Below are 22,228 nucleotides of genomic sequence, written 5' to 3'. Positions count from 1 at the left end.
AAAAAACATGTATCAAATTCTATCTGTCTAGCTCAAATCGCTTTTGAGATATTTTAGTCATAAACAGACAGAAATAAGGCAAAAAATGTGTTTTTCGAACTCATCATTAAAGAATCATTAAAACCTCCAGTTTTGACTGTTACAATACTTTTCTGTACTTCGAATACAAGAAAATAAAAAAAGTTGAAAGTGAAAGCCAAAGCTATCGGCTTAAGTCAGATTTTATTTCTTTCATTCAAAACGAAATTGTTTCAAATCGCTTTAGAAATTTGAACTTGTGAACATTAAACATTCAAGTTGAAAATTGATAATTAAACGAATCTATTTTCAAATTACTTTTTAAGAAACAAATATTTATAATGATTTTATCTTATATATTTTGCATGAACTATGAAGTATTGCGTCAAATCTATGACGCTTGATGTTTGTCAAACCGCAAACCGCATTGCATCCAAAACCGCAATGTTATGATAAGAAATGCTTCAGGAATCAGTATGTACTGTGTTACACAGCGCCATCTTTTGGCAATATTTGAAATTAAATTTGAAATTTCTGCATCAGAAAGTAGTGGTTCTTATAAATAAACAAATGAATAGTTTCATTTTAGTATAGATCTCCGTTTGATCACTCCGATTCATTCGATTTTAAAATTTTGTAATTCTTTCTGAATTAGTCTGTAAATAATAATGCCCCAAAATTGTAAAATACTCTACATATTATATGTTTTTGTGAAGAGATATAAAGCATAACATCAATGTAAAATAAATAAAATTTAAAAGTAAATATAAATTAAACAAATATTATTGCAAAAAAATGAAAGATATTTAATCTCATTAATTAATTTCAGCAAAATAAATTATTGAGATTTAAAATTTGGTTATTGATTTAAAATTTGAGATTATCAAATTATAATTAACTATATAAGAAAAAAAAAATCGTATACGATTATAACTTTTAAAAACAAGATTCTTGATACTTTACTAATAAAAAAGCATATATATTTATTATAACTACTAGCCGTCTTTGGCGACCAGCCGGTTCGCCAATCTTAATGTTCATTTAAATTTTAATAATTAAATAGGTTTACCCCCTTCTTCGCCAAGTTGCGATAACGCGCCAAAGCTGGCAATCTTTATTATGCACTATAATTGAACATCTGCTCCTTTGCTTTTGAACTATTCGCAAGACCGTTGTTGGCGATTTTTAAAAATTGCGCAAACAGGAGGTTAAACTCATGTCGTACCATTAAATATTTTACGCAATTCTAACTTTAATAGATTCTTCATCAAAATATTTTAAAACTTCAAATTTTGAGAGTCATATAATTCATTCATAATATTATAAAGGCCTTCAGTCATAACGTAATATGCATCTCTATAATTTTCTGTTACCTCCCGTAGAATTTATGCTTTAAATTAAAGTGTAAATGATTAATCTGCAATGAATATAATAATATTTTTTACTGAAACAAAGCATTTTTTTTAATAATATGATTACTGATAATAGAGTCACTGATCGTTTAAACTTTATGGGCACTAAAGAATATCTTTCTTAATTTATGTAATATCTCAAGAATTTGTCAACAAAATTTTCTCAGATTCGTCATGAGCAGATCGATTCATTAACAATGTTTAATTTTAAATGCATCAAGCACTAAGAAAATAAAATGAATCGTTTAAAATAATCGGTCGGAAACAGGTTTAAAAAAACTACTTAAAACTATAAGCATATACAAAAAAAATATATATAACTAACATAAATACAATTTAATTACAAAAGCATGCAACTAACCTAAAAATAATTTAAATCATCCGTTGATAATGGTTGTCATGACAACAATCAGAATACAATGCGCATGCGTGAATTTTCTTCGCCAGTTACGCGAACGCAAATGCTTGAATTTTTCTACGCCAGTTGGGGTAACGCTATGCGGATTAGACATTTTTAATTTCCTTTATTCTGTGTTATTTTAATTCAAAAGTACTTCAGAATGAATCTGGAACATGGATTAATCAACAATGTTTAATTTTAAATGCATAAAACATTAAGAAAATAAACAGAATCGTTTGAAATAATCGGCCGAAAATTGTTATCCCTAGCCTCATTACTGTTGGGAGAAAAAACAAAACAAAACTGAAGCCTTACTCATTTGGCGGTGGGGAAAATGGAATATTTTTTGGCGGGAAAGTTGGCGATGGGGAAAATGGAAGATTTTTTTCCCGGGAAAGTTAGTTTTTAATTAATAATTAAAATTCTAATTAAAATTTCAAAAAAAGGGACCCCAGGTGCACATTCCCGACCTCTAAGGTATGCATGTACCAAATTTGGTAGCTGTATGTCAAATGACCTGGCCTGTAGAGAGCCAACACACACACACACACACACACATTGAGCTTTATTTATAAGTATAGATAACATAATATTTTACTACTCAAAAATACTGTTCATTTGTTTAATAAGAATTCATCTCTGCACTTTTTTATTACTTGATGGGAAATTCTAAGAATTAAACTACACTGACACTAATAGAAATTTAAATTTAAGAACAATTAAAAACGAATACAGCCTTTCGATGGTAAATAATGATGCGATCTATGTTCTAAAATCAGAATTAGATCAAAAGATAATATCTTTTATCATTTTTATCAAGCAGTTGTTATTGTTGATGGTAATTTTATAGTATTTTTAATAATCCTTCTTTTTACACCGTTTATGGATCACCTGTTTTGATTTTTAAAACCAAATTTGATTATTTTTTTTAAAAAACTGAATGATTTAAATGATTTAATAATGTTATTTTTAACATAAAGAATATCGCTCCAAAATTTAATTTTCTAATTGAAAATTTAGAAATAAATATATGATAAATTAATAATATACATGGGTTCGCTTTCCAAGCAGCTAAAATAATGTCTATGTTATGAAATCTAACGTAATGTTAAAGTTACTAGTAATGCTTAAATTTTGAAAATAAAACGTTGATAACCTTTTTGGAATGAACCATTAGATAAAATTAGTTTTTATTCCATTTCATTGTTACTAATATTTATTTTTTAATTATATTTTTAAAATAATTACAATTTAAAAAGAATTACATGGAAAAATCGGAACAAATTAAAACCTATTATTTTACATTTCAAAGTGATATTATTGAGTTGCAATTTTTTAAAAAAAAATGTAATGTAACGTAAAGATTAGAGTTTGTGGACTAGTATAGATTGAAATCAGAGTGAAAAATCTTTAAAATTTCGATTAACTGTAATTAATTAATAATGTAATAGAAAATAAAAACTTTTCTTATCGAACATCTTATACCTGAGAATTAATTGGGTACCATGTCTAAGAGCTCTAATTTCAACAGTCTTTTTATAAAGCACTATATATTAAGCTGAAAATGCATGATAATTTGCTGTCTAACTTATTGACAGCATAGAGTCTTAAAACAATATCATATTCAAAATCAATTTGATTGACTTAGTTTAATTAATTAATCTGATTAGCTTAGTTTAAATAACTAACTTGCTTTGATTAACTTGCTTTTTAATTATTTATTGATTTCTTTAGTGAAACAGTTGATTCCTTTTAGCTGAATATTTTCTTTCATATAAAAATTGAAACATGAAAAGACTTTATTCCAAATTTATACACTGTCTACACTTTCAAATTATTTAAACAAAATATGTAAAGTTTCTTAAATCGCAATATATTAATACTTTATCTGATTTTTTTTTCTTTTTCTGGTACACAATTTCTTTTTAAGCCGATGTCAAACGAGGAAAGAACGAACTTCTGAAGCATCCAATCCGGCAGGAAAGCGCCAAAGAAAAAGATATATCACCAAATGGCAGATCTAAGGACAGGCAACCAAGATGTTTATTCTAATTTTTTTGGTGTGAATATTTATTATATAATAAGAAATAATCAATAGTTAAAAGCAGATCGCCTTATTTATAATGATGAAAACGGTTTCAACTTCAGTTCATCAATAAAATCTATTTCAGAAAATTATGCAACATTTTTTTAATTTCTATATTTTTTTTAAAAAAATTCACTGCTTAAATTGGTGTCATTAAATTTTTTTTAATTATATAAAATTTACATTCTGCAAATATAATTCTAAAAATTACTCATTAATAACTTTGGAGTTTATAGCAAAAAAACACCAAAATCTCATTTGAATTTTAATTAGTATTTTAATGAAAATGCAAAGAAATATCGTTTCGAGGTGCACATTCAAACATCTCAAAAAAAAATATTTATGCCAAATTTGATAATTCTAGGTCAAACGATCTGTCTTGTTGATTACTAACTCACTCACATTCTCCTGTACAATTAATAGAGAAAATGATAGAGACGGATAATTAAAAAAAACAAAACTAAACAATTCCATAAAACAAAATGCCATCAATGAATTGCATCGCAAACTGACGAAAAGCTATTCCAGTAATGAAAAACAAGCAGTAAATAATTTAATAAAACTGCGTTACATATTGAAAGCCAGTTATATATTCTACTGCGCGTAATATATTCCATTTTAATACAAAGAAAATGATGGAAGCTTCACAAGCGTAATATCCATTTCAATTTATTTGTAAAAAGTTCTTGCGTTAATTACTAGTGCATATATTATTGAATCATTTATTGAAAAGAATAGTGTAATATTTAAGTACATCAGAGGGCTTATTGAACGTTGTTTCAGTAAACAGTTTTCTGTTACTCGATTTCGTCTACCATTTCGAATACTGTAATATACATCTTAAGAGAAAGAGAACAAATGAGCGGCGAAAACGTATTGAAAAATCGTAAGGAAAACGTAAGTTCAGATATATATTTTATATATACTTTTTATTAAAAATTTTATGCTTTTTCGTATATTTTTACTTTATTTTTACCAATTTATTTTAATGTTATTAATGGAAACTAATAACAGTAAAATGTACTGTTTAATTCATTTAATATTATTTTAGTTCCTTAGTTTAGTTAGTAATGTTATTTAGTAAGCTTAACTTATTTACTGTTATGAAGGGAAACTGTTTTAATTGCTGCTGCTGTTAAAGGCTGAAAAAACTTAATTTTGGGCAGAATTCATTTATTTCAGCTTTTAATCAGACGCGTAAGCATATTTTTTCTAAAGAAAAAAGGAAAATAAGATTTAAATTTAGATCATCATTTATACTATTGTTATATTTTTATATAATTTAGAATAACTTGGCTGAGTGGCTAACAAGTCAAACGAATATTTTTCATATACATTTATTTTATTATAACAAGTTTAGTTTGCTGTTATTTACTGTTTTAATTGTTGTTTACTATAGGTTACCTATACTATGTACCATTATAGCCTACTGTTTTAATAGCAACTGCTGAAAGAAATTTAATTTCTTCCAGTAATAATTTATTACAGTTTTTAACCACATGCATAGAATGACTTTAAAAAACATCTGATTTAAATTAGACCTTTTATAACGTTGTTATACTGTTATAGAATTTCGTATAATTAGGTTGATGAGTATTTCCATATATTTTTACTTTATTACTTCAAATTTATTTTACTAATATTGCTTTAATAACTGTTTAAGTGCAGTTGCTGATAAAAGCAAAAAAAAAAAAAAAATATTCTTGGGCAGAATTCATTTATTACAGTTTTTAATCAAATGCAGAGAATTTTTTTTTTCAAAAAAAGGAACATCTGTTTTAAGTTTACATCTTTTATAATGTTGTTATACTGCCTTATAAGTTTGAATAACTAGGATAATGGATATTTTTCATATATAGTTACTTTATTATTACCTTTTAATTATACAGTTATTGCTGTAATGATAACTGTTTTAATTGAAAGTGCTGGTAAAAGCCGAAAAAAAAATTTGTTCAGAATTCATTTATTACAGTTTTCAATCAAATGCATAAGATTACTTTTTTAAAAAAGAAACATCTGATTTAAATTTAGTCTTTTCAGAATGTTATTATATTCGTATAGAATTTAGAATGACTGAGCTAAATAGCTAACCAGATAAAGGAATATTTTCATGTAAAATATTCACATGCCGTTGGAAAAAAAAGATTGAAAATCATCTATGAAAACAAAATATAAAAATTAAGTGGCAAATATTTTTACAAAATTGGAAAAAGTAATTTTTGAAGAGGAAGGGGGTTAAAATGAGGTACAAAGCAAAAACCTATTAATTTAGATGTTTATCAAACGATTTGCTTAAAATTTTTCATATAGCTTAAGAATTGTTTTATTTAGTTCCTGAAATAAATAAAAAAATAAGTTATATTTCTATCCATTCTTCAAATATTGGGACCCAGCTGAAAAATAACATGAAATTTTCAATTTTTTTGACACAGTAAACCAGTACAACAACTATAAAATCTTTCTAATCTTCAAGAACTGCAGACTATATTGAGAAATTATAATATCAAATTTGAACAAATAATACATTTTAAACTTTAATTTATGAGGTTTTCCGTAAGAAAATCCTATCAGAGATTAGAATCGAGAAAATAGCATCTACGGATGTAAAATAGCATTAAATGGTATGTCAATGCAAAAATAAAAGTCAGCGTAACTTCTCAAAAAATAGAAACAAAACTCTATTGGGATTTTATAAAGAAACATGTTCAAGCAAAAAGAATATTACATTTTTTTTAAACAATTAATAATTTTGCGAAAAACTGACTAAAGTAATCACCAAACGGGACTGACTTACAAAAAAAAGACCCAGATTAGCTGATGACTATTAAAGAAATGTATCTGCGAACATTTTATGAGAATTTTTAGAAAATATTCTTGTCTTTCAAAATCATATAGTCGAGTGTATTTCACGAATAAAGCATGCATCTCGAATATTCAGGATATCACGTTTAACAGTAGGGGCGGACATTTTGCAATCTCGGGTGCCCGCTGTAATTTCGATGACCGGGCGTTTAGGGCCTTTCAGTAATGATTAAATTAATAAAATAAAATGTATATTTTTTGATCAAAGAGAAAGTTCTTATAATTTACTTTAAAAGTAAGAGTTGTTGGGGGTTTTTTGGGGGGGGGGGTGGGGGGTATAATTTTAAAATTGCTCTGATTAGATCATAAATATTTGAATTGAGCAGATACAATCAATCCATAAAATAATTGAGTCTCAATTCTAGACAAATAACCAATAAAGATCAATCGTATTAACAAAGATTTTATAAAGTGAAAATGAATCTAATTAAAGAAAAATGAATGAAAAACAGATTTAAAAATTTTATAAAGGTTTATTAAATACAATGACATCAAAATGTTTGTTTACAATGACAGAATGGAAAAAAATCATAAAAAAAACATTATATTGAATTTATTTTTACAAAATTAATTCCAACTTTATAGTATATTAAAAATGTTTATGTGTTTTTCACAAAACAATCTTCCTCTAAAATATTTGAAAAACCTAATGGAAACCACTTCTATTTGAGATTAATTTGATCTGTCAACTATAAAAGCAACATTCTGGAAAAAGGAAATGCCAGATTTTTAGAATAGCTGAACTTATTTTGAGGAATTGCTTCCACGCTAATTTTTTCCTTTATAACACAGAATCAGAAATAGAGTATACATTTTGCCGAAATCCTGTGAGCATATTCCGAATGTCAAAGGATTTTCCTTAAGAATAAAAGATACAAATGCCACTTTTTTTTAGAATAACTGAACTTATTTTACGATATTTTTTCCACACTAATTTGTTTTATATGCTTCCTAAAGTGCATAGTTTAAAAAAAAAGAGCATGCTGTTTGCTAAAATTTTGCTAGCATATTCCGAATGCCAAGCAATTTTCCGTAAAAATAAAAGATTCAAATGCCAATTTTCTTAGAATAACTGAACTTATTTTACGATATTTTTTCCACATTAATTTGTTTTATATGCTTCCTAAAGTGCATAGTTTCAAAAAAAGAGCATGCTGTTTGCTAAAATTTTGCTAGCATATTCCGAATGCCAAGCCATTTTCCGTAAAAATAAAAGATTCAAATGCCAATTTTCTTAGAATAACTGAACTTATTTTACGATATTTTTTCCACATTAATTTGTTTTATATGCTTCCTAAAGTGCATAGTTTCAAAAAAAGAGCATGCTGTTTGCTAAACTTTTGCTAGCATATTCCGAATGCCAAGCAATTTTCCGTAAAAATAAAAGATTCAAATGCCAATTTTCTTAGAATAACTGAACTTATTTTACGATATTTTTTCCACATTAATTTGTTTTATATGCTTCCTAAAGTGCATAGTTTCAAAAAAAGAGCATGCTGTTTGCTAAAATTTTGCTAGCATATTCCGAATGCCAAGCCATTTTCCGTAAAAATAAAAGATTCAAATGCCAATTTTCTTAGAATAACTGAACTTATTTTACGATATTTTTTCCACATTAATTTGTTTTATATGCTTCCTAAAGTGCATAGTTTCAAAAAAAGAGCATGCTGTTTGCTAAAATTTTGCTAGCATATTCCGAAAGCCAAGCCATTTTCCGTAAAAATAAAAGATTCAAATGCCAATTTTCTTAGAATAACTGAACTTATTTTACGATATTTTTTCCACATTAATTTGTTTTATATGCTTCCTAAAGTGCATAGTTTAAAAAAAAGAGCATGCTGTTTGCTAAAATTTTGCTAGCATATTCCGAATGCCAAGCAATTTTCCGTAAAAATAAAAGATTCAAATGCCAATTTTCTTAGAATAACTGAACTTATTTTACGATATTTTTTCCACATTAATTTGTTTTATATGCTTCCTAAAGTGCATAGTTTCAAAAAAAGAGCATGCTGTTTGCTAAAATTTTGCTAGCATATTCCGAATGCCAAGCCATTTTCCGTAAAAATAAAAGATTCAAATGCCAATTTTCTTAGAATAACTGAACTTATTTTACGATATTTTTTCCACATTAATTTGTTTTATATGCTTCCTAAAGTGCATAGTTTCAAAAAAAGAGCATGCTGTTTGCTAAACTTTTGCTAGCATATTCCGAATGCCAAGCAATTTTCCGTAAAAATAAAAGATTCAAATGCCAATTTTCTTAGAATAACTGAACTTATTTTACGATATTTTTTCCACATTAATTTGTTTTATATGCTTCCTAAAGTGCATAGTTTCAAAAAAAGAGCATGCTGTTTGCTAAAATTTTGCTAGCATATTCCGAATGCCAAGCCATTTTCCGTAAAAATAAAAGATTCAAATGCCAATTTTCTTAGAATAACTGAACTTATTTTACGATATTTTTTCCACATTAATTTGTTTTATATGCTTCCTAAAGTGCATAGTTTCAAAAAAAGAGCATGCTGTTTGCTAAACTTTTGCTAGCATATTCCGAATGCCAAGCAATTTTCCGTAAAAATAAAAGATTCAAATGCCAATTTTCTTAGAATAACTGAACTTATTTTACGATATTTTTTCCACACTAATTTGTTTTATATGCTTCCTAAAGTGCATAATTTCAAAAAAAGTTCATGCTGTTTGCTAAAATTTTGCTAGCATATTCCGAATGCCAAACAATTTTCCTTAAGTGTAAAAGGCACGAATGCCATGTTTTTAAGAATAGCTGAACTTATGTTACGATATTGTTTCCACTCTAATTTTTTTTTATATCCTTCCTTAACAGGACTGTTTCAAAAAGAGAACATGTTCTTTACCAATACCTTGTGAGTCTATTCCGAATGCCAAAAGAGTTTCTTTAAGAATAGAGGACTCAGTTGAAAAATTAAATAAAGGGAAGCGAGTTTCAAAAGAGGTCTGGAGAGTTCTGAAAATTCTTCTTTTTGCGACTTGTTCAACATTTTACTTGAGTCAGTCGATGGAGTTTTATAAGCGCTTCTGTGAATACCCCACCACGACAAGCATGGAAGTGATCAACCCTGAATTCTACAAGATGCCCGCGGTTACCGTCTGTCTTAGAAATTTGTGAGTATTGCAGTCTTTAGAAATGTTTGTAGATATTTTTTGGAGAAACATATAAAATAATTCCTTCTCATTAGAAAAATTGTATATTTTTGCAAACATAGGCAAAAAAAAAAAAAAAAGGAATATTTGAACGCAATGCAAAAGGAAGTTTTAAGTTTTTATTTCGTTTAAATTAATTGTTCTGTGAGTATCCATTGATCATACCAGCACTATCCAAGTCACACCAAGCACTATAAAAAAAATTTCCAGCTATATGAAAATACTGTATACTGTTTGTCCGTCAAGTGTCTTCTTTTACGGCAGTCACTATAAAAACATATCACCACAGAATGAGTTCATCTCGAGTAGGTGGAAGTTCATTCAAGCTACTTACACTGGCATGCTTAGCTCCAAATAGGATATATATGGTACTATTGCATTTAAACAGAAAATATATATAAAAAGTTAAAAGAAAATGAAATCTGCGATCGCAAATTTCAAGTTATTGAGAACATTATTATTTTTTAAGCTATTATTTGTTTTAATTAATTTAAGTCATTAACCAGTTTAAACCGGTTTGAAACAATCACAAGATTCTCTCTCTCTCTCTGTATATATATATATATTTAATTTTTCTAGCTGGCAAACAAAGTTTTGGAACTCGACCGAATTTGAGATGGAAAAAAAAACATTGTTTTTCTAAATATCAACGTATACGTAATGTGATTGTTCTAAATAGGGTTTAAACTGGTTAAGGACTTAAAATAATTCGCAATTAATTAAAACAATTTGACAATTCCGAATGAATAATTTGGTAATCAAGTTGTAACTTTAGTTGGCGATAAATCGCCAAATGTGACAACCTTCAGCACTGTTTTCTAATAGCCCTAAAAGCTAAAAATTGATGCCTCAAATACGATAAATCGCCAATTTGTTGCCAAATCATTTTAAGGCTTCAAAACCTCAAACCTAAACAACATCATGTTATCTCATGATAAAAATAGTTTAGAAGTTCAAAATTATTTCAGTACAAGGAATCTTGAAAATATTTGATATACGAAGAGCAAATCAAATCAAAAGGAGAAGATGAACAATTATTATATGTTTAACGACTGCGCAATAAGAAGGAAAAAAAATTAATTAAAAACTATAAGAATCAATTTTTACCAAATATATTAATCGTCTTCATTTCATCTGCATTTAAATAATTCATGCAAGTAATTGACACCAAATTATCCTTAGAAAACTCAAGGTAAACTGCCTAGTTTAGCATATTTGTGATACTTTACTTAATTTTAATTATTACAAGATTTTTATAAAAGATCGTTTACATTCTAATATAAAGTAATTCATTATTAAATATGCATGAGATCTTTACGGAATTTTTATTTATTTATTTTATCTGAAATGTATATTTTCCCAAAGGTAAATTAATAACTACTATCCTTTTAATTTTCAGATTATTTTTTTAAAAAATTAATTTGATTCGTAACTTTTTTTCAGTATTCACAAGTTTTCTAAAACATAATGAACTTCACAGAGCTTATATCTAAAAATATCCATGTAAATATCCATGTAAACATTTTACATAATAAACATATTATGTAAAATGTTATATGTTTGTGATTTTAATGTCTTTCCTTTCTTAAAATGAAAGGACATTTTCAAACATTGAAAATGCAAGAGATAAGAAAGAAAATTAATAAACAAATGCCCTCAATTTTATTATGATAAATTAATAAAATGTAAAAGAAGTGAGCAACGTATGTATAAAGGGATGTGCTACTGCTGCTGAAAAAGGAGACGGGTGCTTTTAAAAAGTTATTTGTGTGTTTTCATTTGAGACGATAAAAAAATAACTTTCTTTTGGTCGCTAATTTACGCCAAAGAATATTCAGACTTCCGTTGGATATCGAAATTAATTTTCCCTACCTCCATAAATGAAGACATTTCGTGAGAAGTGTTCTCCTAATGGACAGACAGTAAATCTATATAGAAATCTCTTGAGGTTACTACAGCCAATATCCTTGAGGGAAACCATTTCAAGCCAGACACTATAATGCACACATTGATATGCATGGATAGCTACGTGTACGTTCAATATTTGAATAATTCCTTCATTTCATTGGATGTGTCGTAGACATTTATAACCTCTTTCAATCATATGCATATTTTATATATCGATATCTAAATCTCCTGAAGTTACTACTTGTGTCGTCTTTACACTGAATGTGTTTCATTCGATCAAAAGGACAATATTCCTGAGATAATTTATTTAAAGCCAAACACTGTGAAGCATGCTCGCACACATTGGTGTGCATGGATACACATTGGATGAATACATTGGTGTACATACATATGGTGTACATGCATGCATCGGTGTACATACATGCTCTATAACTGAGCATCTCTTGACATTACTCTGTCTATCCTCGTTTCATTGAAGGTGTCGTAGTTTTTTATTTTATAGTCTATTTCCCCCAGGGAACATTTCGAAATGAGAATGAGAAGCTTCAGGAATGGTGGTTGGTTTTCGCTAACCTAGAGGCCACTCTAAAAGATGGGGGCATGGCTCCTCCCATCGATGACGAGACGTGCTACCTTAGTAAAGGGTTGTATCGTGGCCGATGATTGCCCTTAGGACTCACAGTTCCAGCCAGTGTTGCTGTAGCGGCGGTCCGGTCACTCAGTGTTTATCCGTGTGCCTTCATATGGGTCGGAGAGTCAGTCATACGGCGTATCTTATAGCCTCTTTGATATGTAATTGCGGATAAACTAAATGTCGGATTAGAGAATGCTTTATACGCCACTAAAATTAAATAGAATAGATATTGCATGTAAAAACAAACAAAATTGTGCTGTAAATTTATGCTCACTTTATTTTTCTTTTGTCGTTTGCAGTTTATAACATTTTTTATTTGATGCAATTATTTCGAGCCATCCGGTTTTTTTTAGAGAAATTTGGATTTGTATACCTTCTAACTCATGCATACGAATATTATAAGATATGCATCGTTGGAATAAAATGTCTCCCATTTGAATCGACTGATTTTTGTTCATTATCAATCAGTTTTGGGACATTTAGGGTGTCCTCCCGCTGGTGTGGTGTACTGTAGAGAGGGAGATGCCAGCTTAGGTGTCGTTCCCATCATCTGACCGCGGTTCAAAATGACAAGGTTCGTCCCAAAATAGACCTAGTGTTGCTTTAGAACTGGACGTTAAAAACAAAACTAAACTTTGGAAATTTAGGCTTTTCCTACAATTTATTCTGATTCATTTTCTTTTTCTGAATTGGATATGTAATGCAATTCGTTGCTTTGTCGTTTCATGTTTTTCAGTATTTCAAATACCGTCATGTATATCTTTTTTTACTTACTCATATACGAAGCGTAGAGAAAGTATCGTAATGGTATAAAAAATTTGAATTCTAGATTTGACGAATCTCTGTATTTTAGACCTCCCTGAGTTCGGAAAACATATTTCGTCTGTCTGTCTGTCTGTGACAAAGGTAAATCAAAAGCGCTTTGAATTTTATGGGAGAAATTTGGTATACAGTCTTAAAATGAAATTTCTATATACCTATCAAACTTTGAGCAAAACAGGTTCAATGGAAGTCCGTTTGTTCGAATATAAATCAAGACAACATCTACAAAATGAGGAGAGCTAGATAGATAAGATTCGGTCACAGAATTAACATCTATAGTTTAGGAGCAATTCAAATTTTGCGCTAAATTCAACAAAAGATGGATTGTCTATCGGTCAGTACTTTCCAAAGCTAGATAATTCAAAAACGGAATGACTTAAATATATGAAATTTGGTAAGCGATTGTGTGACACCAAATGAATTCTATGCCAAATTTTAGTTTCAATCGGTTCCGAAAAACAACGTATCTAAAACACCCATTCGTGTCAGGATTCGCGTGCCAAATTCGTACCAGGAAACGCATGCCAAGGATTGATAGCCAAGTAACTCGCCAAGTATAACAAGACAGCTTCAGTGAAAACGCTAAATTCACGCCAATGGTAAATATTTCGTAACTATTGTATTCGAATTTCAAGCAAGGAGTTTACTGGGTTAACATCTATATTAGAGAGTACGCGAGAAATTTTTGGGAGATCCTTCCCGCTGGTTTTACAATTATTTCAATTCCCTGGAATCTTGCAGTGATATTCGGAGTTTAATAAAAATGGGCAAGAAACAAAAATCTTGAGATGTGCAATAGTTGGCTTTCTAAACATTCTCGGTGGAAATATATATATATATGACATATTTTTGCAGCTGAGTTTTTGCCGAAGAGAGAGGGGGGGGGAGGAATACTTTGAATTTTTATACTTCAGTTTACTCCATCCCTAGAGGCATAATCTATGAGCAAGAAGCGATAAGGTACGTCTACATCACAACCCAAGAGTGAAAAAAGAAAATCGCGAAAGAAATATTTATTCTCATGTTTATATACTGTCAGAATCTGATAGAGATTTCTTTACACGTGTTGATTTAGGTAAGGGAATTATAGGGATCTTCTAAAAGAATTATTAGAATTTTTTATCACTTAACTAGGAGTATAATATATATATATATATATATATATATATATATATATATATATATATATATATATATATATATATATATATATATATATATATATATAGAGTGTGTGTGTCTGTGTCTATGTGTGTATTAGTGGGATACAGACAGTCAATGATTAGATTAATAAAACATTTACTGAAAAATTGTCCTTTTTATGTGTTAAGAACTTTTTGATGCCAGTTATTTGTTATTGTTATTCAGGATCAAGAGATCTAAATTTTGTGCAGAAAATCCCGACAATTGTGAGAAACCAAGAAAAAGGAAATTATTTTGTAAAAAACATCCATATATGTGTAAGAAAAATGTAGCAAATTTAATGGTGAGTATAAATTTTTTAAAATTATATTTTTGAATTTTTTAAAATTATGTTTTAAAATTTTTAAAAATTATGTTTTAATTTTTTTTTAAATTGCGTATCAAAACACACATTAAATCTCGAGCTGTAAATATTGTTTTAATTTTGTACCATATTTATTTGAACCTAAATGATTTCAATTTTCCCTATGGAATTATATCATTTTAAAAATGAAATTGCGAAACCATGGAAAGTTCTTGAAATTTCTCTTAGATTTTGAAAATAAACAATTATTATGCCTGATTTTTCTATCGCCAATTCTATTTAAATACTGGGGAGTGTTGTTCTAAAAATTCAAAAGTTGCAGAATAATGAAAGATGAACGCACAGGATGATAAGGAACTCAATAATAAAAATTTAGTTCGCTCAGCGATAATCATTTGAATCACCGAGGGTATTTGAATTGTAAATAATAGAGAAAAATTTGTAAGTAAATATTATATAGAGTGTGAAATTCAATAAATAGAAATAATTATTTATTTTTCATTATAAAACAATATAAGAATCTTTGGTTCCTAATAGCAGGTCGAATTGATTCAATAATGCTTAAATTCTTAACCACAAATAAGTAGATCAGAGAATCGGTTGCGGGGGGGGGAGAGGTATTCTCAAATTTTCTAAATGTACTCTCTGTTAAGGGTATTATGCATCTTCTTCCAAAAAAATTTGTGGAACTTGGGAAAGGCAGAGAACACGTTCCAAGACATTGGCGAGCAAGAGACGGGCAGACATAGTGATGTTTGGCATGAATCTAGAATTTTTACAGAAACTGTAATGTCGCCTTTATTGATTTCAAAGATAAAATTCTTACTTATGATTAATAGTACCAGAAAGTCGTGTTTATAATTTATATATTAATAGTGTTGCTGATTTCCTCCACCTTGTTCGCTAGATAGTGGGTGTGAAAACACAATCAGCAGGCCTCAGTAGAAAAAAGCGACGTTTATTTACACGAAGACACGAATACAAAGATGACGAGTACATAGACTATAAATATTTACAGCAGAGACGAACACTGGACAGCACACAGCAGTATACCAATTGCGATAGTAGCCTACAAGTAGTAATCGTCCACAGCACACGAAGCGGCCAGACAGAATCCAGCAGGAGAGGGGATCCTCGGAGCTTCACTTCGCGGTCTCTCCAACGGCTGAACTTCTCACTGTCTCTTCTCACTTTAGCTACCGACCCGCTATTTCTCGCATCTGCTTACTACACAAAAAATACGACGCTGCTTCCACAGCAGACAACAGGATTCGATGCTCTCAGCTCAGCTCAACACTCGCTAAACACAACGTTGGCACTCCGCTGTTTCTTCGCTATCGTCTTGAAGACTCGTTACTTGTCGGCGACTCCGACTACAATTCACGACGACCGTCTCGACGACACACTACAGCTTGAGAGTGCCGGCCTTTTATAGTTCCCGGGAGGTGGGCCTAGAATCTTCTAGACCAATCAGGCGTATCTCGGTTCCTAATGAACGGAACGACAAAATTCTCGGTTTCCAGCATTATCAATTTTGTCACCAAATGGTCGCCAAGCTCTGTTACCACTGGCTCGACATCTGACAGTATCCAATACAGATGATTGTAAAAAGGTCTTTCATATGATGAAACTATTCGCACTGGGAAGCAAAATTAGAGGTTCATAAAAATAGATACGAAATACTGATGTTTGGCGTGAATTTAGGATTTCTACTGAGTCTATCATGTCATCTTTGTTGATTTTTAACGATTAATTTCTGATATGCGGTCAATACACAAGTACTCGAAAATCAAATTTATAATTTATCTGACAATAGATGCGAATTTCTGATGTTTGGCGAGAATCTGGAATTTTTAAGAGTCTATCGAGTTGTTATCTTAGTTGATTTTTTAATGATTAGTTTTTGGCGTGCGGTTAATACATAAGTGCACAAGAATCGAATTTAAGTTTTTTTTCCCTTGGTACATTTCCTATATGAGAAAGTAAAAAAAAAAAAATTGTTACAAAGTATCTCCCAAATATAAACTTCAATAGTTACACAATGAATAACTCATTTAGCCTTTAATATATTCCAAGTAAACAGTTATTAAAAATGTTGAATAACATGCAACGTGAAAATCTAAAAAATATTTCTATTTTTCATCCTTTTAATTTTGCTTTAACATTATAATTATACTTTTATATATATACTACCACGTAAGAATATGTAATAATAATGTTTGTAAATAATATAGTATAAGATTTCTTATGTTTACAGTAAAGAAATTTTTATCTATACATATCGAGATATGAAAAATGTGTTTCTAGAAAACGTCCCCATCCCTTCCCCTCCCCCTAAAAAAAAACGTATTTTGTTGTAGGCGTTCCAGTTGATTGCATTTTCAAAAGTTGATTTTGAGCTATCAGTTTTCAAACATATGCACATTATGCATTTCTTAAATCAATAGAATGTTCCTAATTTTTAACTTCTCGTATACAAACGGTATATGTGCAAATTATATATATGAAGCATACAAAGAGTATATGGGCAAATTATATATATGAAGCATACAAAGAGTATATATGCATATTATATATATGAAGCATACAAACAGCATATGTGCAAATTATATATATGAAGCATACAAAGAGTATATGGGCAAATTATATATATGAAGCATACAAAGAGCATATGTGCAAATTATATATATGAAGTATACAAAGAGTATATGGGCAAATTATATATATGAAGCATACAAAGAGTATATGTGCAAATTATATATATGAAGCATACAAAGAGTATATGGGCAAATTATATATATGAAGCATACAAAGAGCATATGTGCAAATTATATATATGAAGCATACAAAGAGTATATGGCAAATTATATATATGAAGCATACAAAGAGTATATGTGCAAATTATATATATGAAACATACAAAGAGTATATGTGAAAATTATAAAAATGAAGCATACAAAGAGTACATGTTTCAATCGGTCTAAAATACAAATGCTCGTTTCAAGTACTTATGTATTAACCGCAGCCAAGTAATCAATAAAAAAAGAATGTACTCTTATAATCTTTTTCGTCATTACTGCTCTCCAACGGCTTACGATTTGTAAGACATAAGTACATTTATTAGAGACTATACAAGAAATTTCGGCGAGACCACCTCCGCTGGTTTTCTTTTACTTCACGCATCGTTCAATTTTCATAAGTTCTTTTTTGTATGAATAGGTATATATATTTTGCATTCATTAAATTACCCTAGATGATTAAGCCTTAGTTAAGAATATTACGTGTTTAAATCAAATGGTAAACTTGTGTTTATTTAAGTACATACGATTCTGCATTTATCTTTTTTTTTTTTTTCTAGATTCCAATTCTTGGCTATCACACTATTCAATCAGGTTACCTGAGCTGCAAAACTGCAGAATATATCCAAGAAATGCTGTTTCATGGAATTCAGAATAACTCTCTTCCTTCTGGTCTTCCCTGGCAGTAGGAAGTCATTTATTTGTTTGTTTTTAACCCTTAACTGGGGAGGGGAAATTTTAGGACTTAACTGGGGAGGCTCAGTCTACGAGACCGCATTTCACTTTCACTCACATCAAATTTTCTAATGAATGTATTAGTATGAAAAATTGCCAATATGTTTTGCAGATATTTTTCTTGATATATAGATATGTTTTAGAAATTTTTCAAAATATATTACCATTGAAAAATGAAAATGCGTTGGAACATACGTTTTCTTCTCAAATTACATGTTACAATAAATAATATTCTTGAAAAGGCATATTACTTTTTACTTTTTAAATCATATTTATTTTTACAGTATATGAATGTATATAGAAGACAATATAGTGTAAAATTCAACATTTATATGAAAAATAAAAAAAAAAATGACAAAATGTAAAATTGGCGCTTTCATTATCGGCTTGTGAGACTTTCATAGCACGGTTTTCTAGGGCATTTTAAAAATATAGGTTAAGAACTAGTATAAGAATCAATCTATAAATTCTGTATATATATATCTCTTGGTATATTAATATATTTAATATATTTTTCAAATTACATTATCACTAGAAAAATTAATTATGTTTGAACATACATATCAAAATCGGATGAATGCGAACTTTCATCGAAAAACTCTTCTGTACAATTATCCTTATCACTAAAATCACTTTCTGCTTCATTTAAAAGATTCTGTAATACTACTTCATAATAGGATCATTAAACTGGATGATATTTCGGGGCCCAAGTTTTAGCTCCATCTGCTAAACCTTGTTTATCAATGGGACACTGACAGGGAAATGCGGTCTTAGAGACCGCGCTCGAAGATATAACTGAATTATTTCAAAAAGCATCTGCTGAAATCGGTTGAAAAAGTGCACGTGTATTGAAGGTCACAAAACAGGAAGCTATAGGGTCAACCCATTTAATTGAGCTAAAAATAGAATAGGGGTTACCGAAAATCCATCACTAGTGGTCTCACAGACCGCACGTCATATTAGTAGCCTTTAGCAACCAAGTGGTTCATCGGGAATATTGATCTCTTATAATATTCTCAATATTGTAAATTCATGTTTAAATTTTCTTATATAAATCACATAGTATTAATCCATAACTGGAGAGATACGGTATCTCAGACCGTTAAGGATGGACAACTATTCTATTTTTAGTACAATAGAATAGATAGACCCCGTAGCTTCCTGTTTCACGACTTTTAAAACATGAGCATTTTTTCAACCAGTTTCCATGGATACTTTTAAAAATATTTACGTTATTTCTTTGCGTGGCGTCTGTGAGACCGCATTTCCCTTTTAGTGTTCCAGTGAATACTTTACCAGTTTCAGTGAATACTTTAAAAAATATTTCAGCTATTTCTTCCTTTAGGTTACAAAAATTGTAAAAAAATTTAAAAACTAAGAATTTGATGGAACAATGAAATAGCTTGAATTTCAGTACAACTATGAATTAAAAATCATGCAAAAGAATATTTTAAAAATTCAGAAACGAGACACACTATAGAAAGAATAAAAAAAGCGGCAATGACGTTGAATTCGAATCATTAAAATGATTTTTTTTTAATTTTAAACTATAATAAATATTTTCAGGATCTATGGCGAAACAAACGAACATTTTATTTTATTTCGAATAAAGTAAAATTCTAATAATAATTTAGAAAAAAAATTGCTACGAGTTGCGCATTTTCGGCCACCAAGGTATATCTGTGCCAAATTAAGTAACAGAAACTGAAACGGTTTCTTTTTTGCAGAGTGCCAGCACTCAGGCACATTTTTCTTTATTATTAGAAAAGTGAGAAGCCATGTAGTTCCCTTTTTGTCTTATTATCAAGTTAAAGAATCATTTGATCACAACAAAAGAAAATCAATTTTTAAATTTTTGCCATTTAAATTTCAGTGATTTATTATCAATGCTGTGAATAAAAAAATTATCACAATGATGTAAATAATTATTGGGTTGGCAACTAAGTAATTGCTGATTTTTCTTAGAAAATCAAAAACAATATTTTCATGGAACTAAATAACTTTATTCTGTAATGTATTGCCCATTTTGATTAATGACCTTTTGCCATCTTTCAGCTAGCATCATAACCCCACGTTCATAAAACTTCTCATTTTTATTAGCAAAAAACTGAATCAGATACGATTTGACATCATCATCATTATTTAAATTTTTACCATTCAAGGAGTTTTGTAAAGATCGAAACAAAAAGTCCTACGTGTTGTACTGTGACGATCCGAACCGATTATTGCTTTGATTAGGTCGTCATCAACTTCAACTGGACGACCAGAGCGTTTTTCATCTTTGAGTAAAAAATCCCCAGAACGAAATTTGGCAACCCAATTTTGACACTGCCGTTCTTTTAAGGCTTCGTCACCATAAACAGCACATAACTTTTTATGAGCTTGCGATGCGTTTTTCCTTTGCGGAAATAAAAAAAACAAAATATGACGAAAATGTTCCTTTTGATTTTCCATTTTTCAACGAACGCCAAACGAAAACTACGCAACCGATCAAAAAACTTTTTTTACCGATTGACAGCTGAATTGCCAACTATCAAATAACAAAATGTGTTTTACATTTGTACTACGTCTGCAAACCTAAAAATTCAACTGAAGCCATCTATGTGTGAAATCCGCAATTACTTAGTTGCCAACCCAATATTTGATCACTTATAATTTTCAAAAAAAAAAAAAAAAAACTGTAATTTAATCAAATAGAGCAGGGACTCACAACCTGTGGTATTAATACATAAGTAATATAATTCATTTTTTTTTGTTTATAGATTCTTTGTATATAATAATTTGAATGAATGGCAATGGGTCCCGTTCAACATTATTTTTAAACATTTATTAGTTCAGATACAAAATGCATTTTTTTTTTCGATTTGGCGTATTTGTTTAGTGCTACTTTTTTGTCATAGGTTAAGACGGAGTGCCAGATCTGATAAAATTTTGTGAAAGTATGTAATTGTAAATACTGAAAGAATCAAGTAAAATAATAGATTTTGGAATGGTAACATTAATGTTTAATATGGAGTCATCTTTAAAAATAATAATAGAAAGCAACATATGCTAGTTTTTTAGTTTGAAATACTTACAAATAAAAAATAATTGAATGCAATGCTGCATTAAAGAATGAAACTTTTGCATAAAATTAAAGAATGCAATCTACGATTGCAAATAATATATATATATATATATATATATATATATATATATATATATATATATATATACAGAGAGAGAGAGAGAGAGAGAGAGAAGTCTCGTGATTGTTTCAAACCGGTTTAAGTTAATGACTTAAATTAATTAAGACAAAAATTGACTTAGAAATAATAATGTTCTCACAAGATAACTTGACATTTGCAATCGTAGATTTCATTTTAATTTTTCTCCATTTTTCTTTAAACCTTCATCATAAAAATTATATTACATTGGAAAAGTAATTTCTACATAACCGTCTAATCATAATTTCTCAGCTACTTTAAAAATAATTCTGATATTTTATAAATATTTAAGTTATCGAAATATTTTTTTTTTAAATTTTAAAATCTAAAGCAATATAATGAAACGTGGAATCATACAGTCTTTATAAATCAGGCTTTATATACCAAGAATTTTTGCGGTTATTTTAAATCAAATTACATATCATTTCTTATATGGAGGTTCTGCATGTAAAAAAGCATTTAATAAAACAAAAACAAAAAAAATCAGATTTCGCGTTAGAAAACCTGAAGTTGTTGCGAAAATAAATATGAAGACTTTCCCTTACGCAAATAACATTTGTAGGAATCCAAAAAATACGTTATTTTTTTAATATCAACCGAAAGATTTCGATTAATATCTGTAGATTTCGATAAATGAAACTTTCTTGCTGGACTCTTCCG

The 22,228-nt window shown here is 29.1% G+C and overlaps 1 protein-coding gene across 1 annotated transcript in view; it reads left to right on the top strand.

The window, feature by feature from the left end:
* Positions 1-4,748: 4,748 nt before the first annotated feature.
* Positions 4,749-22,228, top strand: part of LOC129976434 (amiloride-sensitive sodium channel subunit beta-2-like) — a 36,065-nt gene continuing 18,585 nt past the window's right edge. Inside the window, exons 1-4 of the mRNA XM_056090001.1 lie at positions 4,749-4,813; positions 9,621-9,919; positions 14,691-14,808; positions 18,188-18,312. Of these exons, the coding sequence (XP_055945976.1) occupies positions 4,775-4,813; positions 9,621-9,919; positions 14,691-14,808; positions 18,188-18,312 (581 nt within the window). The 5' untranslated portion in view covers positions 4,749-4,774. The remainder of the gene's footprint in view (positions 4,814-9,620; positions 9,920-14,690; positions 14,809-18,187; positions 18,313-22,228) is intronic.

This window comes from Argiope bruennichi, chromosome 7 (assembly GCF_947563725.1).
Source record: "Argiope bruennichi chromosome 7, qqArgBrue1.1, whole genome shotgun sequence".
Classification (NCBI taxonomy): domain Eukaryota; kingdom Metazoa; phylum Arthropoda; class Arachnida; order Araneae; family Araneidae; genus Argiope; species Argiope bruennichi.
This window is presented reverse-complemented; position numbering and strand designations above follow the sequence as displayed.